Source organism: Macrobrachium rosenbergii, chromosome 13 (genome assembly GCF_040412425.1).
Source record: "Macrobrachium rosenbergii isolate ZJJX-2024 chromosome 13, ASM4041242v1, whole genome shotgun sequence".
Lineage (NCBI taxonomy): Eukaryota > Metazoa > Arthropoda > Malacostraca > Decapoda > Palaemonidae > Macrobrachium > Macrobrachium rosenbergii.
Window position 1 is genome coordinate 45369047 of NC_089753.1, and position 24866 is coordinate 45393912.

At 35.6% G+C, this 24866-nt stretch overlaps 2 protein-coding genes across 28 annotated transcripts in view; both read left to right on the forward strand.

Annotated features, from left to right (window-relative positions):
• Positions 1–24866, forward strand: part of LOC136845263 (streptococcal hemagglutinin-like) — a 157135-nt gene that overhangs the window by 15987 nt on the left and 116282 nt on the right. For 22 of the 27 annotated variants that reach the window (XM_067115377.1, XM_067115380.1, XM_067115383.1 and 19 more), the window contains exons 4-9: positions 324–449; positions 1763–3229; positions 8868–9005; positions 10238–10375; positions 15454–16071; positions 18291–18455. In XM_067115377.1, the coding sequence (XP_066971478.1) occupies positions 324–449; positions 1763–3229; positions 8868–9005; positions 10238–10375; positions 15454–16071; positions 18291–18455 (2652 nt within the window). Of the gene's footprint in view, positions 1–323; positions 450–1762; positions 3230–8867; positions 9006–10237; positions 10376–11618; positions 11757–15453; positions 16072–18290; positions 18456–24866 lie in introns of all 27 variants that reach the window. The other 5 variants (XM_067115387.1, XM_067115406.1, XM_067115402.1 and 2 more) reach the window with 4 other exon arrangements.
• Positions 12031–14267, forward strand: LOC136844594 (uncharacterized). The gene is made up of 2 exons (XM_067113884.1): positions 12031–12085; positions 13675–14267. The coding sequence occupies exons 1-2, from the start codon at positions 12031–12033 to the stop codon at positions 14265–14267; spliced, it is 648 nt and encodes a 215-aa protein (XP_066969985.1).

Genomic DNA, 24866 nt, shown 5'->3' on the forward strand with positions numbered 1-24866 from the left:
TTACCGTAATTAGCTGTCCACTGATTGTGACCGAAACCCCCAAAAAACTGCCAGGTGCTGTCAAAAATAAGGTTATAAATGTCGTAATTTTTTACTACCTTTATAACTAGTAATTATTTGTATTTATATATATATTGAATATATATATATATATATATATATATATATATATATATATATACATACGTATATGTGTGTTTGTGTAAAGTGTTTTCGAACTGCTTAATGTGAATGAGGGTGTGTTTGCTTGCTGACCTATATGTCAACAAACATGTATGCGGCATAAATATAGCGATATACTTATCAAGTTTTAATTGTTCCAGCTAAATGCAAGACATTCACTAACGATCTCTGCAAGAGTAACTCTGGTCAGTGCCGAAAGAAATGCAAAGAAGGAGAGACTCCTGTTGCAAATGGTTGCACTTCAGATAAATGTGTCTGCTGCGCAAGTAAGTAAATTTGTTCAAAACTTACATAAAGAAAGTGTAGGGAAACAGACAGGAAGAGACGTAATTCGTACTCTTCTGATTTAGTACTTCACCTGAAAAAAAAAATAAAAATAAAAATAAGAAACTCGGCAATCAGTCGTTGATTTTGGTAAAGTCATTCATACTTTTTTGTTTTCTGTTCAAGAAAAGTATTGTTCTGGCTTTGTCCGTCCGTCCGCGCCTCAGATGTTAAAAACTACTGAGGCTCGAGGGCTGCAAATTGGTCTGTTCATCCACCCGCCAATCATCAAATATACCAAATTGCAGTCCTCTAGCCTCAGTAGTTTTTATTTTATTTAAGGTTAAAGTTAGCCATAATCGTGTACCTGGCAACGGTATAGGACAGGCCACCACCGGGCCGTGGTTAAAGTTTCATGGGCCGCGGCTCATACAGCATTATATCCAGACCACCGAAAGACAGATCTATTTTCGGTGGCCTTGATTATACGATGTACAGAAAACTCGATTGCGCCGAAGAAGCCTCGGCGCATTTTTTACTTGTTTCGCTTTTGCTTGATTTGACAAAATGTAAACTGGATACATCAAAGTTCGAGTCATCTTCTTAAGGCTATACGATTTCTATTAAGTAAATGCCAGTACGACTTCAGCCGAGGACTGAGAATCAATCCTTTGCCTGCCAAGTTTCGACTATTTGCATGAAATTTGTTAGTCTCCTGCAACTCATATCCAATGTGACAAACAGATATGTAAAAAGACTGAACTTTCCAAAACCACGTGCATCTTGGTGTCCGAATAGCCTGATCGTTCATCTCCAAAACGGAAAATACTGGACAGGAAATACATGAACATAACTTTTTTTATTTGAGTCAATGTCCATAACGTGAGAAACAATAAAAGTAGGTTATAATATTAAGATTTCTCCAAAACGGAAAATACTGGACAGGAAATACATGAACATAACTTTTTTTATTTGAGTCAATGTCCATAACGTGAAAAACAATAAAAGTAGGTTATAATATTAAGATTACCCTAGCGTAAGTTAATTATTGAACTTAATACTTAAAAACATCGACTAAACATTTTGCAAATACCTAATTTTTTTCAGTATTTATATTACAAGATACTTAAAGTACTTCGTTTCAGTGCTGGGTTATTGTTGCAATGAGAAAGCTGAAATATTTGTTAAAATCCATAATATAGTTGCATATAAATAGCTGACTGAAATGAATTCACGCTATAAATTTTGCATGAAGACATTAAAAGCCAGTCGAACCCATATGATAAATAATATGTAATTCTGATTTTTTTTTCAGAGGGCAATATAACAACGACGAGTACCCCACAGAACCCTAACACACCCACTCCTACAAGCGAAGGACCAGTAAATCCTACTGTATCTCCAAATCCTGACTCAACAAAAGCCCCTACATCTCAGAAGCCTGATTCAACAAAGACCCCTCCATCTGGACCTGACACAACAAAGGCTCCTACATCTGGACCTGGTACAACAAAGGCTCCTACATCTGGACCTGACACAACAAAGTCTCCTACATCTGGACCTGACACAACAAAGGCTCCTACATCTGGACCAGACACAACAAAGTCTCCTACATCTGGACCTGACACAACAAAGTCTCCTACATCTGGACCTGACACAACAAAGTCTCCTACATCTGGACCTGACACAACAAAGTCTCCTACATCTGGACCTGACACAACAAAGTCTCCTACACCTGGACCTGACACAACAAAGTCTCCTACATCTGGACTTGACACAACAAAGGCTCCTACATCTGGACCTGACACAACAAAGTCTCCTACATCTGGACTTGACACAACAAAGGCCCCTACGTCTGGACCTGACACAACAAAGGCTCCTACATCTGGACCTGACACAACAAAGGCTCCTACGTCTGGACCTGACACAACAAAGTCTCCTACATCTGGACTTGACACAACAAAGGCTCCTACATCTGGACCTGACACAACAAAGTCTCCTACATCTGGACCTGACACAACAAAGTCCCCTACATCTGGACCTGACACAACAAAGTCTCCTACATCTGGACCTGACACAACTGCACCTACATCCAAGACACCTGACACCACAATTGCTCCTACATCCACTACGCCTGGCTCAGCTCCTACTTCTACGATTTCGGGCACAACAAATGCTCCTACTTCATCGGCTTCTACATCAAACCCGACTACAACTGTCAACACAGACACCACTACAACTGCTACTTCAACTCCAAGACTACCAGCGATCTACAGGCAAATTGCTGCACTAGAAAGTACAAGAAATACATTAAATACCCTCTTGAAGAGCTTGTACGATATATTCAATGAAATCCAAAATGTGCTAAATGCAGCAGTAACTAGAAAACGCAGACAAACCAGAGATTTGGCTTCAGATATAAGTACATTTATTAAAGATGTACAGGATCTTCTTGGAAAAATCACAAATTATGTAGATCAAAGAAATACAACCAACATTGAATCCTCAGCTACTGAAGGTCAAAGACTTTTGATAGTAGTGATTCAAATCAAGTCTTCTGTTAAAGCTAGCCCCAGTAGTCTGACTAGTAGCCAGAAGACGCAACTGAAGGATCTCAAGACTTCAATTAAAAAAGAAGAAGAAAATATTGAAGATGAAATAAGCGGTATTGATAATGAGATTGATGCACTGAATACAGAGGCTTTACAAGAAGGTGGAACCACACTTCATGTAACAACTGTTCTGAAAGAAGAAATCACAGAACTAACGAAAAACCCAACCAGTAAGTAAACTTTATAGTTACTGGAAAAATTCTAGCTTGAATTTCAAATTTTAGATGAAAAAAAAATCTTCTTAATTTCTTGATGAAATTTTGTAAAATCTTTCATGGGCAGTCTATCAAGTAAGCATGAATTTTAAATTTATTTTTTGACATGGGTTGCCTATGTTCTTAACACAATTGACAACGTATTCGTGATTAATTTTACAAGTAATTCTTGATGCTAGATAAACATAATTATCAGTGTTAGTGTAATCCAGTTTTCTTTTTCATAAACAAATTTTGTACATGAAAGCAAAGTTGTAATAACCTACCTATCTATCATTCTTTAACTGAGAAGCAGACTACAACTGATGTAGTACTTAATAACAGCCATCTTTCCTATTCAGCGTGAGACAACCCATAACCGGATAGCATCGTCATTCATTATTCTTTTTCCCTAGGAACTGCCAACTAATAACTTAAAATTTTTTTCATACAATTTAGCAGGAGCAGTCTACCCTTGGCCCAGTCTTTGATTGTAATATTATCCATCTGCCCATTAAAAATAATAACTTGAACCACTACATATAGCTTGAAATATCAATTATGTCTCATCTCTACTATACTCTCATTCCAGAAACAGTCCACAGCAGGCTAAGTGTTTGCCAGTTAAGGTTGCTACACACAAACCCAGCTACCCCCTTAACTTTACCAGATAAATACAGAAATTACAATTCAAGAAGTACATCCTAACCAAACCAAAACTGTGGCCTATCGCCCTACCTAGATGGGGGAGCTTTACCTCCCCGACCACATTATTTACGAATTAAAAGAGGAATCTTTATATTAGTAGCTGGGTTCGAAGGTAGCCACTCTGACTAGAAAGCAGGCCAAGAACTGTAGTGTAGCTGTTCTATGGATTTTTCTTTATATCATCCTTCTTGACTTGGCATTTGCCGAGGCTCAAGGAATCCCGATCTAAATGTTTTATATTGACAAGAATGTGACTGCCATGGCTCATAGTGTTTCAATGAGTTTTATTGAAGAAACGTTATGTTTGTGAGTAGTTGCCACAATAAAGATGCGACTCCCTCGTTTTTACAGCGTCATGACTACTCTTCTATAATTTTATGTTTCATTTCTGAAAATATTTTCGTTGTAGTCTTTCCCTATGTGATTGTTCAGAATTAGGATTTTTAACGCTTTACATACAGTATTTTTATTGTTGTGCCATGAAGTGAAAGTATATTCAAGAATAGTTTCACGTAGGAGAGAGAACTGAATTAGGCTGTCGTTTGACCACTGTTCTATCGTTCATGTGGACAGCACTGTAACAGAAAACAACATAGCATCATTTGCGTATTTCATTTACAAATATTAAAATATGCGAAATTTAATGCCAGATTAAACATTCAGAAAACTTAACACTTTTAAGTACTAGATTATTACTACTTTTCATATAATGAGAAAGCCACTTAAATCAGCCCCTTCTGCCATCTTTAGTTACAGAATATACGCATGATTATCATTCTGTAAAGCCGTACGTTATGGTGAACTGCCGTATAAATGCTAAATTGCTTTTAATTTCCCTTTGTTCCAGGTTACTTAACTGGTTAAATAACAATCTTTATCTATGATGACGTTAGTCTTTAAATATCTTTTATTTTTCGCCATCGGTTGTGCTGAATGAATAATTTCTGGATAAATCCTGTATATCGGTATTTTCTTGAACCCTTATGGTAAAACTCACTCACGGTTGTTTTGCGCCATTCAAGAAAATATATATCTCTGTTACTTCCTCAAATGGAGTTATTGGTCTCTGAACAAATATTAAATTAACAATTGTAAACGCTGATCAAGTTTCTACAAATATTAAATTAACAACTGTAAATACTGATTCAGTTTCTACAAATATTAAATTAACAACTGTAAACACTGATCCAGTTTCTACAAACATTAAATTAACAATTGTAACCACTGATTCAGTTTCTGCAAATATTATTAACAATTGTAAACACCTATTCAGTTTCTACAAATATTAGATTAACAATTGTAAAAACTGATTCAGTTTCTACAAATATTAAATTAACAATTGTAAAAACTGATTCAGTTTCTCCAAATACTAAATTAAGAATTATAAAAACTGATTCAGTTTCTACAAATATTAAATTAACAATTGTAAACAATGATACAGTTTCTAAAAATATTAAACTGACAATTGTAAACACTGATTATGTTGATTTTCCGATTTTTCAGACGCTACCAAAAGGGTTCCACTAATGAATAAGAAGTGCAATTTGCGTGCTATTCTCTTCAGTTCGCGACACAATATTCTCAACATTTATCTAATAATTTTCTAGAGACCTTTCGCCTCAAAAAAACTTTGATTTTTATTTTTGCTTATGCTGATCATTATACATCGCCCCAACCAGAACGTATATGCTCCAGGGTTAATCGAAAACTTTTATTATTTAATCCCCTCTCAGGAATCTATATTGATTTTTAATTGTAAAACACATTTCCAGGATAAGATTCATCTGCAATCCCACCAGCTTTACTGCTTGGTGTAGCTATTAACCTAATTTTCATACACAGAATCACACATCATTAAAATCTGGAAAGGCATCTGCATCAAATATGGCAACAACAAGTGAAGTACCTATTCCAAATGTTGCATTAAGTTCATGTGGCGTATTATTACGACGTGCATACTATCTCATGATGCTTCAACATCTGTTTGTGTTTCATAAACATCTGCATCTAGTGACATATCAGCATCATGCAGTGCACACCACTAGGTGGCACATCATCATTAAATGATATTATGAAGCGATGCTCATTATCATCTGGGTTTCTTGATTGTATACAGTTTCTTTTATAGATTTCTTCACAAGTATCTCAGGCAACGTTTCATACATACATACATACATACATGCACACACATATATATATACAGTGTATATATGTGTGTATGTATATATACAATATAGGAAGAGTGGTTTGTACGAGCTTTCAGGAACTTCAGAAGATCAACAAATCTCAAGGAATTACAAGGACCTCTAACCTCCACAAAACAAGCCTCCATGGCTGGCACATAAAACTGAAACTTTCTTCTTCCAAGGATGAATACATTGCAGTATTTCTAGTTGTTAATGAATTGTTTACGCCTCATCAGCATCAAGCAGTTCGTCTGAATCCTCCAAGCCCTCAAGTGGTGGTGCATCAGGCTCAAATCCTCCATCAACATCAAGTGGCGCATCGAAATCATCAGGCTCTGCAGCTCCAACAAGATTCTCTCCTTGGAAACTTTTGCAAACAAAAGCTTATCACTTAGATCTCTGCATCTATCTACTTGCACTATCTATACTTGAAACTTCATTAATTATTTACATGAGCTCTAAACCTGATATTGCTTTTTCAGCTTTGGTACAAGACAATAAAATATCACTTTGTTTCCATCTTGAGCTCTTTAGCACCAATCTCTTTGCCTCTTATTTGCCTTTCAAATATTTCTTCATTTTATTGCTAAAGCTCTGGGTCTCAAAATGCTTCCTCTGGAAATCTTAGGAGGCAAGAACTGCAGCTCTGCAATTTTTCCTGGTACTTTTGTAAGGTATTACCTCCTGGTAATTAATGACTTTATTTATTTTGCCATTTGGCATTAATCTTATGCTCCAACATTTGGTACACACATGAATCAGTATTTTTCTTTTCTATACGCTCAAATCATGAACTCTAAAGGTATGTCGAGATTAGTTACAAATCCATTTTTGTAAATATGCCATACCAATTGCCTCCCTATGCTCCTGAAATATCTTTTTTCTTTATCTTGGCATTAGTCTGGTCATCCAACATTTTTACAAATATCAGTTTCTCTCCTACTTGTTTTCTTCAATCTCGTTTTTCAATTATCATTGCACCTTTATTTTAAGCCTCTTAGCCAAGTGATGTTATTCTCAGTTTGTTAAATACCTATTACTGATTCTTCATAATAATTTTTACCATTTTTCAACCTTTAATTATTTTTAGTGTTTTAGATACCAAAATAACTAGAAGCGTATTTGTTACAATAGAACAACAAATATTAAATCCATGACTTGGAGAAATCTACCGCCATCAATAAGCTTAGACGCATGTCTACTGCATACCAGTTGAAAAGATCTCGTCAATTGCCTGTTAAAGCCTCTCTACATGAATTGCTTCATTTTTTATGTTTATCCAAAAACTTTGTACAAACTGACCACTTTCAAACAATATTTTTGTTCTTTCATCCTTCGACTGGTACTTAAATAACTATTATCTAAGATTTCTTAGATAGGACCTCTAACCTCCACAAAACAAGCCTCCATGGCTGGCAATTGAAACTTTCTTCTTCCAAGGATGAATACATTTATTTTAGTTTTAATGCATTGTTTATGCCTCACCAGCGTTTGGCATTAATCTTATGGTGATGCATCAACACCAGTGGTGCATCATTCCTCCATCTACATCAACATGAATCAATCAATGCAGGCTCTTTTCTCTTTTCTCTGCTACTTGGAAACTTTTGCAAAAAAAGCTTATCACTTAGATCTAATCTACTTGCACTATCAGTGTCTCCTCTTGAAACTTCATTAATTATTTATATGAGCTCTAAACCTGATATTGCTTTTTCTATCCTTTGGTACATGTAAAATATCACTTTGTTTCCATCTTGAGCTCTTTAGCAAATCCATTTTTGCCATTCAAATATTTCTTCATTTTATTGCTAAAGCTCTTGGTCTCAAAATGCTTCCTCTGAAATCTTAGCCTTGCAAGAAAGCTCTGCATTTTTTCCTGGTACTTTGTAAGGTATTACCTCCTTTATCTTTATTTATTTTGCCATTTGGCATTAATCTTATCCAACATTTCTACATGGATATCAGCTTCTCTTCGCTCAAATCATGAACTCTAAGAGGTTAGTTACAAATCCATTTTTGTAAATATGCCATACCAATTGCCTCCCTATGCTCTTAGTTTATCTTAGCAAAATCTTTCTTTATCTTGGCATTAGTTTTCAACATTTTTACATGGATATCAGTTTCTCTCCTACTGCTAAGAGTTTACCTTCAATCTGTCTCTGTTTTTCACTTATTATTGCACCTTTGTTTTAAGCCTCTTAGCTTGAAGTGATGTTATTCTCAGTTTGTTAAATACCTATTACTGATTAACTTCATAATAATTTTGTACCATTTTTCAACCTTCATAATTATTTTTTAGTGTTTTAGATACCAAAATAACTAGAAGCGTATTTCTTACAATAGAACAACAAATATCAAATCCTTGTCTTGGAGAAATCTACCGCCATCAATAATCTTAGACGCGTGTCTACTGCATGCCAGTTGAAAAGATCTCGTCACTTAACATTTAAAGCCTCTCTACATGAATTGCTTCATTTTTTATGTTTATCGAAAATAATTTGTACAAACTGACCACTTTCAAACAATATTTTTGTTCTTTCATCCTCAAATCGACTCGTGGGTGAACCTTAAATAACTATTATCTAAGATTTCTTAGATAGGACCTCTAACCTCCACAAAACAAGCCTCCATGGCTGGCACATAAAACTGAAACTTTCTTCTTCAAGGATGAATACATTACGGTATTTCTAGTTGTTAATGCATTTTTTATGCCTCATCAGCATCAGGCAGTTCGTCTGAATCCTCCAAGGCCTCAAGTGGTGGTGCATCAACACCAAGTGGTGCATCAGGCTCAAATCCTCCATCAACATCAAGTGGCGCATCGAAATCAAGTGCAGGCTCTTCAGCTCCAACAGCCGGTAGATTCTCTGCTACTTGGAAACTTTTGCAAAAAAAACCTTATCACTTAGATCTCTGCATCTACTTGCACTATCAGTGTCTCCTATACTTGAAACTTCATTAATTATTTACATGAGCTCTAAACCTGATATTGCTTTTTCTATCCTTTGGTACATGACAATAAAATATCACTTTGTTTCCATCTTGAGCTCTTTAGCACCAATCTCTTTGCCTCTTATTTGCCGTTCAAATATTTCTTCATTTTATTGCTAAAGCTCTGGGTCTCAAAATGCTTCCTCTGGAAATCTTAGGAGGCAAGAACTGCAGCTCTGCATTTTTTTCCTGGTACTTTTGTAAGGTATTACCTCCTGGTAATTAATAATGACTTTATTTATTTTGCCATTTGGCATTAATCTTATCCTCCAACATTTGGTACACACATGAATCAATATTTTCTCTTTTCTGCAGTATAGCTTTTCGCTTACGCTCAAATCATGAACTCTAAGAGTTATGTGCGAGATTAGTTACAAATCCATTTTTGTAAATATGCCATACCAATTGCCTCCCTATGCTCTTAGCCTTGCATAGCAAATATCTTTCTTTCTTTATCTTGGCATTAGTCTGGTCATCCAACATTTTTACATGGATATCAGTTTCTCTCCTACTGCTAAGAGTTTATCTTCAATCTGTCTCGTTTTTCAATTATCATTGCACCTTTATTTTAAGCCTCTTAGCTTGAAGTGATGTTATTCTCAGTTTGTTAAATGCCTATTACTGATTAACTTCATAATAATTTTGTACCATTTTTCAACCTTCATAATTATTTTTAGTATTTTAGATATCAAAATAACTAGAAGAGTATTTCTTACAATAGAACAACAAATATTAAATCCTTGTCTTGGAGAAATCTACCGCCATCAATAACCTTAGACGCATGTCTATTGCATGCCAGTTGAAAAGATCTCGTCACTTAACATTTAAAGCCTCTCTACATGAATTGCTTCATTTTTTATGTTTATCGAAAATAATTTGTACAAACTGACCACTTTCAAACAATATTTTTGTTCTTTCATCCTCAAATCGACTCGTGGGTGAACCTTAAATAACTATTATCTAAGGTTTCTTAGACAGGACCTCTAACCTCCACATAACAAGTCTCCATGGCTGGCACATAAAACTGAAACTTTCTTCTTCCAAGGATGAATACATTGCGGTATTTCTAGTTGTTAATGCATTGTTTATGCCTCACCAGCATCAGGCAGTTCGTCTGAATCCTCCAAGGCCTCAAGTGGTGGTGCATCAACACCAAGTGGTGCATCAGGCTCAAATCCTCCATCAACATCAAGTGGCGCATCGAAATCAAGTGCAGGCTCTTCAGCTCCAACAGCCGGTAGATTCTCTGCTACTTGGAAACTTTTGCAAAAAAAAAGCTTATCACTTAGATCTCTGCATCTACTTGCACTGTCAGTGTCTCCTGTACTTGAAACTTCATTAATTATTTATATGAGCTCTAAACCTGATATTGCTTTTTCTATCCTTTGGTACAAGACAATAAAATATCACTTTGTTTCCATCTTGAGCTCTTTAGCACCATTCTCTTTGCCTCTTATTTGCCATTCAAATATTTCTTCATTTTATTGCTAAAGCTCTTGGTCTCAAAATGCTTCCTCTGGAAATCTTAGGAAGCAAGAACTGCAGCTCTGCATTTTTTTCCTGGTACTTTTGTAAGGTATTACCTCCTGGTAATTAATAATGACTTTATTTATTTTGCCATTTGGCATTAATCTTATGCTCTAACATTTGTTACACACATGAATCAATATTTTCTCTTTTCTGTAGTATAGCTTCTCGCTTATAATCGGTTACGCTCAAATCATGAACTCTAAGAGGTATGTCCAAGATTAGTTACAAATCCATTTTTGTAAATATGCCATACCAATTGCCTCCTTATGCTCTTAGCCTTGCATAGCAAATATCCTTCTTTCTTTATCTTGGCATTAGTCTGGTCATCCAACATTTTTACATGGATATAAGTTTCTCTCCTACTGCTAAGAGTTTATCTTCAATCTGTCTCGTTTTTCAATTATCATTGCACCTTTATTTTAAGCCTCTTAGCTTGAAGTGATGTTATTCTCAGTTTGTTAAATACTTATTAACGATTAACTTCATAATAATTTTGTACCATTTTTCAACCTTCATAATTATTTTTTAGTGTTTTAGATACCAAAATAACTAGAAGCGTATTTCTTACAATAGAACAACAAATATTAAATCCTTGTCTTGGAGAAATCTACCGCCATCAATAACCTTAGACGCATGTCTACTGCATACCAGTTGAAAAGATCTCGTCACTTACCTTTTAAAGCCTCTCTACATGAATTGCTTCAGTTTTTATGTTTATCCAAAATACTTTGTACAAACTGACCACTTTCAAACAATATTTTTGTTCTTTCATTCTCAAATCGACTCGTGGGTGAACCTTAAATAACTATTATCTAAGGTTTCTTAGACAGGACCTCTAACCTCCACATAACAAGCCTCCATGGCTGGCACATAAAACTGAAACTTTCTTCTTCCAAGGATGAATACATTCGGTATTTCTAGTTGTTAATGCATTGTTTATGCCTCATCAGCATCAGGCAGTTCGTCTGAATCCTCCAAGGCCTCAAGTGGTGGTGCATCAACACCAAGTGGTGCATCAGGCTCAAATCCTCCATCAACATCAAGTGGCGCATCGAAATCAAGTGCAGGCTCTTCTGCTCCAACAGCCGGTAGATTCTCTGCTACTAGGAAACTTTTGCAAAAAAAAAGCTTATCACTTAGATCTCTGCATCTATCTACTTGCACTATCAGTGTTTCCTATACTTGAAACTTCATTAATTATTTACATGAGCTCTAAACCTGATATTGCTTTTTCTATCCTTTGGTACATGACAATAAAATATCACTTTGTTTCCATCTTGAGCTCTTTAGCACCAATCTCTTTGCCTCTTATTTGCCATTCAAATATTTCTTCATTTTATTGCTAAAGCTCTGGGTCTCAAAATGCTTCCTCTGGAAATCTTAGAAGGCAAGAACTGCAGCTCTGCATTTTTTCCTGGTACTTTTGTAAGGTATTACCTCCTGGTAATTAATAATGACTTTATTTATTTTGCCATTTGGCATTAATCTTATGCTCCAACATTTGGTACACACATGAATCAATATTTTCTCTTTTCTGTAGTATAGCTTCTCGCTTACGCTCAAATCATGAACTCTAAGAGGTATGTGCGAGATTAGTTACAAATCCATTTTTGTAAATATGCCATACCAATTGCCTCCTTATGCTCTTAGCCTTGCATAGCAAATATCCTTCTTTCTTTATCTTGGCATTAGTCTGGTCATCCAACATTTTTACATGGATATCAGTTTCTCTCCTACTGCTAAGAGTTTATCTTCAATCTGTCTCGTTTTTCACTTATTATTGCACTTTATTTTAAGCCTCTTAGCTTGAAGTGATGTTATTCTCAATTTGTTAAGTACCTATTACTGATTAACTTCATAATAATTTTGCACCATTTTTCAACTTTCATAATTATCTTTTAATGAATTAGATATCAAAATAAATAGAAACTATTTCTTACAATAGAACAACAAATATTAAATCCATGTCTTGGAGAAACCTACCGCCATCAATAACCTTAGACGCATGTCTACTTCATACCAGTTGAAAAGACCTCGTCACTTATCTTTTAAAGCCTCTCTACATGAATTGCTTCATTTTTTACGTTTATCCAAAATACTTTGTACAAACTGACCACTTTCAAACAATATTTTTGTTCTTTCATCCTCAAATCGACTCGTGGGTGAACCTTAAATAACTATTATCTAAGGTTTTCTTAGATAGCCTTCCACATTATTTTAATCCTTGAGATATCATTTGCTAGTGAATAGGCTTGTCATTTTAATGTTCAATAATTTATTATTAAAGTAACTGCTGAAATATCTATATAATATGCACACGTTTGTCATGAATATGATCCTCTATTAAATAACACATTTTGTAAACACTCCTCAAGAGTTCTTCCTTTTTATCTTGATATCAATCTAACATCCAAAATTTTTCCCTTTTCTTGGACCCATATCTATGAACATAACTTCCATGTCTGCACAACACAAGTACTTCAAATTAATGAACAGTGCCTGGGAGTAGTATACATTCAAAACCTGGTTTTTAAGTGATGAAATCTTGACACACTTTTTTATGCTTGTGTTCCATTATGAGATTTCTCGTCACCTTCCACTTTTATCCCTAACTGACTTAACGCATCTTAAAAATTTCTTCACTTGTTTCCAAAAGTCATTTACGTCAAGTAATTTTTTACATTATAATCCTATTAAATATTAGATTTAGGAACTAAACCCCACATTAATCACTGTTTTTTTTATTTAACGCTAAAATACGAAACATTTTACCTTAACCGATTCTGAGCATAACTCACAAGCAATGAAAGTATATTGCATAACTGTCCTATAATTTTGTGCAACATAAATTTTAGTAAAGCAAAAAAGTCAAACACCTTAATAAAGCTTTGGTCACCTGATTAAATTAATTCCAAGGTTTTCTAAGCCCCAGCAACGACACTAGTGCGTTCAACTTATGAAATATAACTTTGTCTGATTATTAATTTATTCTTCATGCTGTATCAGCATCAGGTAGTTCAATAATCAAACCTTCAAGTGGTGCATCAACATCAAGTGGTACATCAGCCTCAAGTGGTGCATCAGCATCTAGTGGTGCATCAGCATCTAGTGGTGCATCAACATCTAGTGGTGCATCAGCATCTAGTGGTGCATCCACATCTAGTGGTGCATCAGCATCTAGTGGTGCATCAGCATCTAGTGGTGCATCAGCATCTGGTGGTGCATCAGCATCTAGTGGTGCATCAGCATCTAGTGGTGCATCAGCATCTAGTGGTGCATCAGTATCAGGTGGAGCTACAGACTCAAGTGGCGCATCTGTATCTACTGGTGCTTCTGCATCAAGTGATGCACCAACAGCATCAAGTGGCGCATCTCCAGCATCATCAGGGGGTGCATCTTCAACCCCAGAAGCCGGTAGATTCTCTATTCCTTGTGATCTGGTGCAAAAATGCTTGTCCCTGAGACCTCAACAACTAACTGCTTTATCCAGTATTGCCTACATGGCTTATACTTTGGTATATGGTATTCAAATATCTCATTTCTTTCTTGAGCTCCTTAGCACTGATTTAAGCATATGCTATTTTTGTATGGTATGGTAAGCAGATTTTCATTTTTGAATCCTCGAAGTCTCCTACTGCTTTCTGGCATTTCTTTTTGCCAGTTACACATTTCTTTCTACAAATTTCAAAAGCTGTCAGCTTAAAAGTGCTTTGAACGGCCCCTTCCCCACACAAGTAAATATTGTTCTTGACTCTTTTCATGCACCTCTTGGCATCACTCTGATTATCTATTATTTCGCTACATGCGAAGACCCTTTCTTTCCATTCCTATAATAAGTCTCCTTGTTCAGAAATTTATTCTTTCCTGGACCTTATACAAGAACCCATAAACAGCTTTTGATTTCTTCTAAATCTTACTAACTTTAAAATTAGTTATATTGCAATTTCTAAACTACAATGTGCTAATCTTCTTGGTATCAGCCTATTATTCTGCAATTCTTCAAAGTAACTGGTTTTTCTTGCCTCTTTCCCAAAGAATTTAGCTTTGAATCTATTCATCGGTTATTTCTTTGTCAATTGGGAGGAGCGGCTTTTCTATATCACATATAACTCCCAGAAAGCTCCAAATATCATGCTGCTTTATCCAGGCCTTGGTGCATGTCACTCTACTATCACTTTAATTTTTGAAACCCTTCAGCAAAAGAACTTCATGATTTTTCTTCTTTCATTTCCAAAAGCTTTTGCACATAATCCAACTCTTCCATATGTTTATTGTGCAACTGTTAGTTATCAAGCTATTTACAAAATTAATTAAATAGTCATCACCATGATAAATAATAATTCTTTTCGAAAATCAGTTTCACAGTTTGTATCAACTAAATATTTTGCATGTACTTTTATATCACTGAATTGTTTATATTTCCTCACATTTACGACACCTGTCAAAACCACAAGATAATTGTAGTCAGAAGAGGTACTTATAAAAAAAACCATCATCGTTACACATCAGTATCTGAACAGCATCGCTCCTACAATTTTAATATGTGAATCAACAATTGATACCTTTAACAAAAGGTGGACAACATGTCAAAGTTTACGAACTTCGAAGGCCCATTCATTTAAATGTATTTGGTCAGTCTACTTTGTTGCATATTATACAGAATTTCAAGGATCTCTAATCTATACAAATAAAGTATTTGTGATCATGTAAAATATATTTTTCTCTAGAAAGGAAGTATACACCAGAGTTTGTCTAGTCTTTAATATATTTCTTATGCCATATCAGCGCCAGGTAGCTCACCTGAAACCTCCCCGGCTTCAAGTGGACCCTCTACATCAAAATCAAGTGGTGCATCAACACCAAGTGGTGCATCAGCCTCAAGTGGAGCATCAGCTTCAAGTGGTAGACCAGCTTCAAGTAGTGCATCAGCCTCAAGTGATGCAGCATCTGGTGGTGCATCAATATCAAGTGGGGCATCAGCATCATTATCAAGTGGTGCATCTACAGCACCACCGGGAGCAGCATCTTCAACACCATCAGGAGGAGCATCTTCAGCACCATCAGCAGCAGCATCTTCAACACCATCAGGAGGAGCATCTTCAGCACCATCAGCAGCAGCATCTTCAACACCATCAGGAGGAGCATCTTCAGCACCATCAGCAGCAGCATCTTCAACACCATCAGGAGGAGCATCTACGGCACCCTCTGGAGCAGCATCTTCAACACCATCAGGAGGAGCATCTTCAGCACCATCAGGAGCAGCATCTTCAACACCATCAGGAGGAGCATCTACGGCACCTTCTGGAGCAGTATCTTCAACACCATCAGGAGGAGCATCTACATCACCATCAGGAGGAGCATCTACGGCACCATCAAAAGCAGCATCTTCAACACCAGCTGCCGGTAGATTTCCACTACGTGTGACCTACTGCAAAAATGCCTGTCGCTAAGCTCTCGATTTCTAACTGCATTATACAGTTTCTCTATAACATCTTTAATCACTTTCAGGAGTTCTGATTCTCACATTGCCTTACTTTTCCTTTGGGACCTGGCGACTAAACATCGTTCTATTTTTCTCTTATCGAACTGTTCATCTATTATTTGCCATTGGCATTTAAATGTTTCTTCCTCATTGTGTTCCCCAAGCTGTGTCTCAGACAGATTCATCTGGTAATTTCATAAATGACTGCCATTTGCTCTCATTGTAAAACTGCTTTGTAAGGCATTTCTTCTACGGCAATGAAAGTGTTACTTTTAGTTCCTCCTTATACCACTGGGCATCAGTCTAGTTGCTTGGTATTTGGTGCACATAAACACCGATATTTTCCTTTCCTAAAAGAAAACTACCTCACAATAGTTTTACTTTTGGTCTGCTTGGTGACAATATATTAACGTCTTTTACCTTCGATACGGTATATGAAGGCTTTGTTACAAACCCATTCAAATATTTCCATATTTCGAGACTTTGACTGGATTACTAATTCTTTTCTCAGCTTCCTGGTATTTGTTTTACTCTCCAGCATTATTTCTTCTGCATGGAAATTAATTTCTTCCCTAAGTCAAACGTTTATCTTTCAACTGCCTTATATATTATCTAAGATTTACCATTTTTGCTGCCATCCCAACTTCGTGAAACTTTTCAAATCTATGCAAAGACAATTGTTTTGCAGTATTCTAGATGTCACAAAGATTTGCATGGCACTTTTTACAGTGGAACAAAAAAAAAATGGAATCTCTTTGCTAAAGCTTGTGTCATCATTCTCCTTAGATGGTATTCACTGCATAGCAACTGTCATTGCCTTAGCATTTCTCTCCTAAGGCTTTTCTATGTAACTGCTTCGTTTGACACATACTATATTCCAATATATTTAGTGCCTGAAATGCTGCGTGTGAAACTGACAAGCTTTTTTGCATATTCATAACTCAAATTTTATTTTTCATTAAATCCTCGCACTGGCTAGTGGCTGAAGCTTGAATATGTTATGATAATATATTTAGATAGGCTACTATATTTCTTCTCCATAAGCACTTTTCGTTTTCAGGCCTAGCTGATGAATACGCCTTGTCTTTCTTGTGCTTCATACTTTTTTTAACTAAAACTTTGAGATATTTACTATAATCTTCCTTATAGCCTACTCAATTTTTCCGTGAACTTGATTTGCGTATTAACATTTTCATTGATGTCTTCTAGGTCTCTCAATTTTTACCATGATAGTAATCAAACGCCCATCAACGTTCCTTTTTCCTTGGTTTATGAATAACTGACTTTATCATGTATTTAGAGATGTCATTACTATATGAGGCTATCAGTCGAGATACATGCCAAGCGCCATCATGGGTCAAAGTATTTTTTAATTTAATTTATTATATTTTAAAAATGGCACTTGGCATGTTTCTCGACTGAAAAGCTCATATATAAGAAATACTCTGTAATCTGTATAGCGTACATGTTAGATTTACTTTAGGAATTGTACACGTTCAAACCTTCGTTTGCTTTTGGTGAAATCTGGTGTACACCACGCTCTGTATTTCCTAATAATAATTTTCAGTGCTTCCTACTCTTAACCTTAGCAAGACCGAAACTTCGCGTGAAATATTATTCCATCGCTTCAAATTCATTGAAAATAAATTTATGAAGTTTGCTCATTTTGTAGACCTGTCATAAATATTAAGGAGACCGTAAGATTAATCAAGAGAGTTGCATCCTAATATTGAGTGTATGTGTTTGAAGTGTAATTTTAGCGCGTATATTGAATAACATCTTTTCTCATATTTTTGACAGAGCATATTGCAAATCGAAAATATTTCCATACATGGATATCCATCATGAAGTACAAGTGGTAAATATAATCTACTTAGCTGCTCTATATTAACAAGAGCGGAATCTTTAATCAACGTTGTTATATGCAGCTGCCTTTACATGAAAGTGAACTGCGCATTGCAGCTTCCTGAAACTCCTTAAAACCATACATTTCCTTAATCTAGTTTTGTTCCATTATATAAAAGAAATCTACACAAACCGAAGCCCTCGTGGTCAACATACAGGAAATTACTATTTCCTCAGATGGGAACCCTTTTCCATATTCTATCCAGTTGACAATTATTTTATTATGTCACATCAGCATCAGGTGCCTCATCTGAAGCCTCTGGAGCTTCAAGTGGTGTTTCTTCTCCGGAATCAAGCCCTGCATTATCATCAAGTGGTGCTTCAGCATCTAGTATTGAGCCAGCATCAAGCGGTGCATCTACAGGATCATCAGGAGGAGCTTCCTCAACTCCAGCACCCGGTAGATTTTCTACTACATGTGAACATGTGCACAAAAGCTTATTGCTTAGCACTCGACCTCAAACTGCTTATTCCATCATTTCCTACGCGAATTACGCCTGCGATCACTTTACAGAGCTCTGAATTTCCAGCTGCTACCGGTTTTTGGCATATCTACGTCAAATATTTTTCTCTCTTGAACTCTCTAGCCTTCATCTGTTACTTCGTTAAATGGTATGTAAATGTTTCTTTTTCTTTTTCTTAATCATCTAAGTCTTCGATTACTTTATCTGGTAATTTTGCGCGCCAGATAAATGAACCTTTCTACAACTTTTAAAAGCTATCGGTTTAATAGAGCTTCGTGTGGTACTTCCATCAAGACGACCACATTACTCTTGACTCCCACGAACTTTTCATCATCAATCTGATCAAGCAGCATTTTGCCACAACTGAACCTCTTTTTTTCCTGTTCTTTTGCATCATCTTCTTGCTTAGAGTCGAGTTTCTAAACTTCGCACGGTGATTAGATATTGCTTTGTTTCTTGAACCCTTTAACCTTGACAATCTCAATATGGGAACAGTTACACAGCCCATATAACTTTTTTATTTCTTCCAAACATCTGCTTACAAAGCAATTTCTGAAATGCAGTTTTCTACTTTTGATATCAGTCTGTCGTTCTGCAATTTCCCCTAGGTAATTTGTTTTTCCTACTTTTCTAAAGAGTTTAGCTTCAAATTGCGTGCCAATTATTTCTTGCTCAGTTTTTCTAAAGTTTTTGAATTTGTTTGATACCATACAGAAATATATTATGTTCTATGATACAAGATGGTCTACATGGAATTTTTCCACAGGAGCGAAATGCTATGATCATCATTTATGTTTGGACTATTAACATCAACTAAATCATATGGTCTTTGTTAAATTTACCTTCTCATCTGTTTACTAAAGCTTCAAATCGACACTTTCAACGAGTTACATGGCAATAAAACCTCGCTTGTTAGTTACTACCTATAACACTTTGATTGAAGCTAACTGCTTGCGCATCTTTGTAGGTCAAGTATTAATTTTGAAGCACATTCTTACAATGTTTCCTACTTAACCTACTGCATTTTTAATCAATAAAGACTTCGCCCCATTAGCCTTGAATTGCAGGTGTAGAGAAGTCTTCCTAGTGTTACATTGCTGGCGAACGACTTCTTCAGTTAAAATAAAATATATTTTGCTTAGAAACTTTTAAATATAAGATCACATCAAGTCAAATTATTCAAACTTTTCAAAATCTTTTTTTTATCTTGAAAATGAATTTGAGATAGCATTAATGACTTTCAATTGGGCACTCGTTATTTCGCGCCTTTCTTTGTGTACAAATAACGGATTATATATGGATTTCAGCAGATAACTATATTGCATATAAGTAATTCTCTGTATATGTATGACACACTTTTCAAAACCTCGCATCATACATTAAAACCGGTCATTCTGTTACTTTATGACTTGTACTTGGTAATTTTCTTCAGAATCCCCAAAGTGAATATTCAAACCTTCGTTAGCTTGTTGTGAAATCACGAAGTATGCCAAAGTTTGTATGCCATAATGAGAATTTTCATTTCTTAACAGACCCTGCAACACTAGACGAGCTTTATAATGTCTTTTACAAATATGGTGGCGTTGGTAAATTATTTCCGTTCAAATCTGTCAGTAACAAGCTTCAGACGGCCAGTGAGATTAATTAAATGAGTTTGATTTCAATATTTTTTTAATATATATAAGTTAGAGCATTTATCAAAACAAACACTCTCTCACGGAAACAGATTTGGTTCCCTGATATCTATGACAGGATCAGTTGAAAGGACAATATTGGTTAACTAAACCGATACTATCATAAATCATAAAATATAAAAAAAAAAAAACTCTGGCACCATATCACTGCGCAATTATATTTTAAACCACTGGATTTTTAAACGATATTTTAACATTTCAAATGCCTTCATATGGCAGAAAGTGAACAGCACATTAAATAATGGTTTCCATGAATTTAAGAGATCAATTGAATTCAAATAACATTCAGTACAACATGCCCTAATGTAATAATATATATGTATATATATATATATATATATATATATATATATATATATATATATATATATATATATATATATATATATATGCGTATATATATGTGTGTGTGTATGTGTGTATATATTGGTATATATACAGTATATATGTTTGTGCAGACACACCTCACACACACATACATATATATATTATATATATATATATTATATATATATATATGTATATATATATATATATATATATGTTTATTTATTTGAAAACGTGTGTATATACACACACACGCATATATATATATATATATATATATATATATATATATATATATATATATATATATATATATATATGTGTGTGTGTGTATATACTGTATGTGTGGGTATATGTATATATCTGTGGGCTCGTGCGCCTTGCAGTATGATCAGTCGTATCGTGCACCTCCAGCAGGAGAAGAAAAGTTCCCTTAATTACATTAAAAACCATTAAACGTTTGTTGAATTTAAGTAATGAAGAAAAATTTTGGATATGAGTCTACTTCTCTAAGCCCAAGATTCTAGCCTGCATTCCACAACCCCGTCATCCAGCCCAGTCAATCCATATGGTATTCCATTTAAAACAAATGAAACCCAAGGTCGCCGTACAAGAACATAACTTTAATTTCTCTAGAAGAGAGAAATTTCCCATACATTACCTGGATGCTAATATTTTATTTATATCATCATGATCAGGTAGTTCATCTGAAATCTCCAAATCTTCAAATGGTATATCTACAATGGAATCAAGTGGTGCATCTATATCAGCTTCAAGTGGTTCATCAAGTGGTGCCTTAACATCAGGTGGATCATCAACACCTAGTGGTGCACCGGTATCAAGTGGATCATCAGCCTCAGCATCAAGTGATGCATCTACATCAGCTTCAGGTGGTTCATCAAGTGGTGCCTTAACATCAGGTGGATCATCAACATCTAATGGTACATCAGCATCGAGTGGGCCATCAGCTTCAGCATCAAGTGCTGCATCTATATCAGCTTCAAGTGGTTCATCAAGTGGTGCCTTAACATCAGGTGGATCATCAACATCTAGTGGTGCATCGGCATCAAGTGGGCCATCAGCCTCAGCCTCAGCATCAAGTGCTGCATCCATATCAGCTTCAAGTGGTTCATCAAGTGGTGCCTTAACATCAGGTGGATCATCAACATCTAGTGGTGCATCGGCATCAAGTGGGCCATCAGCCTCAGCATCAAGTGCTGCATCCATATCAGCTTCAAGTGGTTCATCAAGTGGTGCCTTAACATCAGGTGGATCATCAACATCTAGTGGAGCATCAGCATCAAGTGGGTCATCAGCTTCAGCATCAAGTGATGCATCTATATCAGCTTCAAGTGGTTCATCAAGTGGTGCCTTAACATCAGGTGGATCATCAACATCTAGTGGTGCATCAGCATCAAGTGGGTCATCAGCCTCAGCATCAAGCGGAGCATCTACAGTATCGTCAGGTGGAACACCTTCAACTCCAACTACCGGTAGATTCTTTGGTATTCGTGGACTGGTGTAAAAAAAAAAAAGCTTATCATTAAGCTCTTATTTTCTGACTGCTTTATCCGGAATTCCTTTCCCAAACTACAACTACCGTTGTTTGAGAAATCTAATTCTTTTTCCTCTTTATTTACCCTTCGGTTCGTGACCACATAACATCACTTAGCTTCTCTTTACGCTTCTTAGTGCAGACCTGTTCTTCTGGTGTGATGTGGTATTCAAATGTTCATTTTCAACTTCAATCCAAAATCTCCGAGCATCAAAATGCCTCACCTGGCAACTGTGTACGTCAAAGTGCATAAACTCTATTCTATTCTTCGTAAGGCTCTCGTCTTTACACTGTTATACATGACATTTCTTCCAAGACCATTAAATATTACTTTCAAGTTCTATCATACTCTCCTCAGCATAAATCTGTTCATCGAGTACGATGAACAGATTCTTTTAATAAGAAAAAAGATTTTCATATGAAAAAAATGATTCGATGAACTGATTATTCTATTATATGAAAATCTATTTCTTCTCAATCCTTCACCAAAGTTTGACCTGGTTTGGAAACGTTTCATATTTGGTTTTTACCTTTCTGAGGAGTTTAGCTTCATATTGCTTTGTAAGTTGTTTCTTGCTCATTAATTTCTAAAATCTTTGAATCTGCTTAATGCTATATGGAAATATTCAATGCTCTAGGATTTAAAATTGTCTTTATAGCATCTGCCAAAGCTGCTAAACACTATTATCATCATATATTTATGACTTAGCATCGACTGCATCGCATGGTATTTGCTACATTGCAGTTACATTTATCTTCTCATCTGTTTTCTGAAGCTTCAAATTGATAACTCTAATGTGTCACGTGTCAATAAAATGTTGCTTCTAACTCACTGTTCACAACAATACTTGAAACTAACTGCTTGTGCACCTTTGTAAGTCAAGCACGAATTTTCAAACATTCTTATTATGTCTTATAGTCCTCAATATCTGGTGAACAGACCTCTTCCTACTTTGGAACTTCTAGACTTAAGTTCACATCTTGTCATGAATTGCTAAAATTTTTCACAGTTCTGTGTTTTATCTGTGAAATTTTAAATAACATTCAGAACTGTACAGGAGGAGTACCATTAATTCTGTTAAAACCCTTTATAACTTCGTTGAACTAAAACAGTCAGCAGAGTATTTGGATAAGAAAGCTACTTCTCAAACCCCAAGCTTGAATTCATTCAGAAAGGTAACAGCTTGAGAACCACAACCCCCAACCCCCAACCCCGGCCCTATAAACAAAAGTGATATTACATTTAAACAAATGAAAAACAGTCATCATACATACATAAAACGTTTCTCTTTCTAGAAGCGCAAAATCTGCCATACACTGACTGGTTGTAAATATAGTTATATTTATATTACCATCATGGTCAGGTAGTTATGAATTCTCCAAATCAAGTGATGCATCAGTGTCCAGTGGTGCACCAACATCAAGTGGTAAATCTAATTCTAGTGTTTGTTCAACATCAAATGGTGTCTCGTTAACAAGTGACATATCAACATCTAGTGGTGCCTCAACATCAAGTGAAGCATCAGCATCAAGTGATGCGTCTACATCTAGTGGTACATCGGCATCAAGTGGGTCATTAACATCAAGTAGTACATCAGCATCAAGTGAGTCATCGGCATTAAGTGGTGCATCTACAGCTAGTGGTACATCAGTATCAAGTGGGCCATCGGGCCATCGGTCTCAGCATCAAACAGTGCATCTACGGCATCATCAGGAGGAACAACTTTAACTCAAACTGCCGGTAGATTCTCTAGTACTCGCGAACTGGTGCAGAAATGACTTACATTCAGCTCTTATGCTCTGATTGCTTGATCCGCAATTTCCTTCACAGGCTGCAAGTTCTGTTGTTTAACAAATCAAATAATTTATATCTTCATTTACTCTTGGATATGGCCATCAAACATCACTTAATTTCTCTTTACAGTCCTTAGCATCGTTCTGTTCATCTGATGTGATTTGGGATTTATTATGTCCACACTCCGTTTTCATCCAAAATCTCTGAGTTTCTAAAGACTTTCCCTGTTATTTGTGTATGCCAGGTGGATATAACCTTTTTATTCATCTGAAAGCTCTTGGATATAACCTTTTTATCCATCTAAAAGCTATTTTTTTTTTTAGTGTTATGCATGAGATGTTTTATCATCAAACATTTTAGCCTTATACAGGTCAATCTTGTATTATCGCTGAAAACTTTGGGTTCTGATGCATTCTGATTTTTTTCTTATGGTCTTTTAATTTAATTTAATCCTGTTTTGGACTTTAGCTGAGTGGCATTTGAAACTTTGAACCACTCATCTGACAACTGCTACATGCAATTTATGTTACCTCGGTTCCTTGTTTCTAACCAGCTAAAATCTCCTGAATTAGCTTGTCTCTTACAATTAAACATTTAATTTTGGCTATTTCCCAAACTTTCAAAATTAACCAATAGCTTTCTCTTGTACTTATCAAAATACATTTTTCCACAGTTCTCAACACCTATCTCTTTTCAATAAAAGAGGTAGTTGTAGTTCTAAGTTACACGGTAACTAAATTTCAGATACTATACAAAGCAGGTACATCTGAACTGATTTGTATGCTATCTGTAACATGTAATTCAAGAACTTTTTTTTATTATTCTTCAAAGCTCTCAGGGCTGAATCTATTAGTCAAACTTATAGTTGACGATCAATTAATTTTTTCATAAATATTTCTATTACGTGGAGAAGGCTACTTATGCTGCATAATTTATAATTATTTTCCACTATGTCTAACCTAAACTTCTTTTTGTA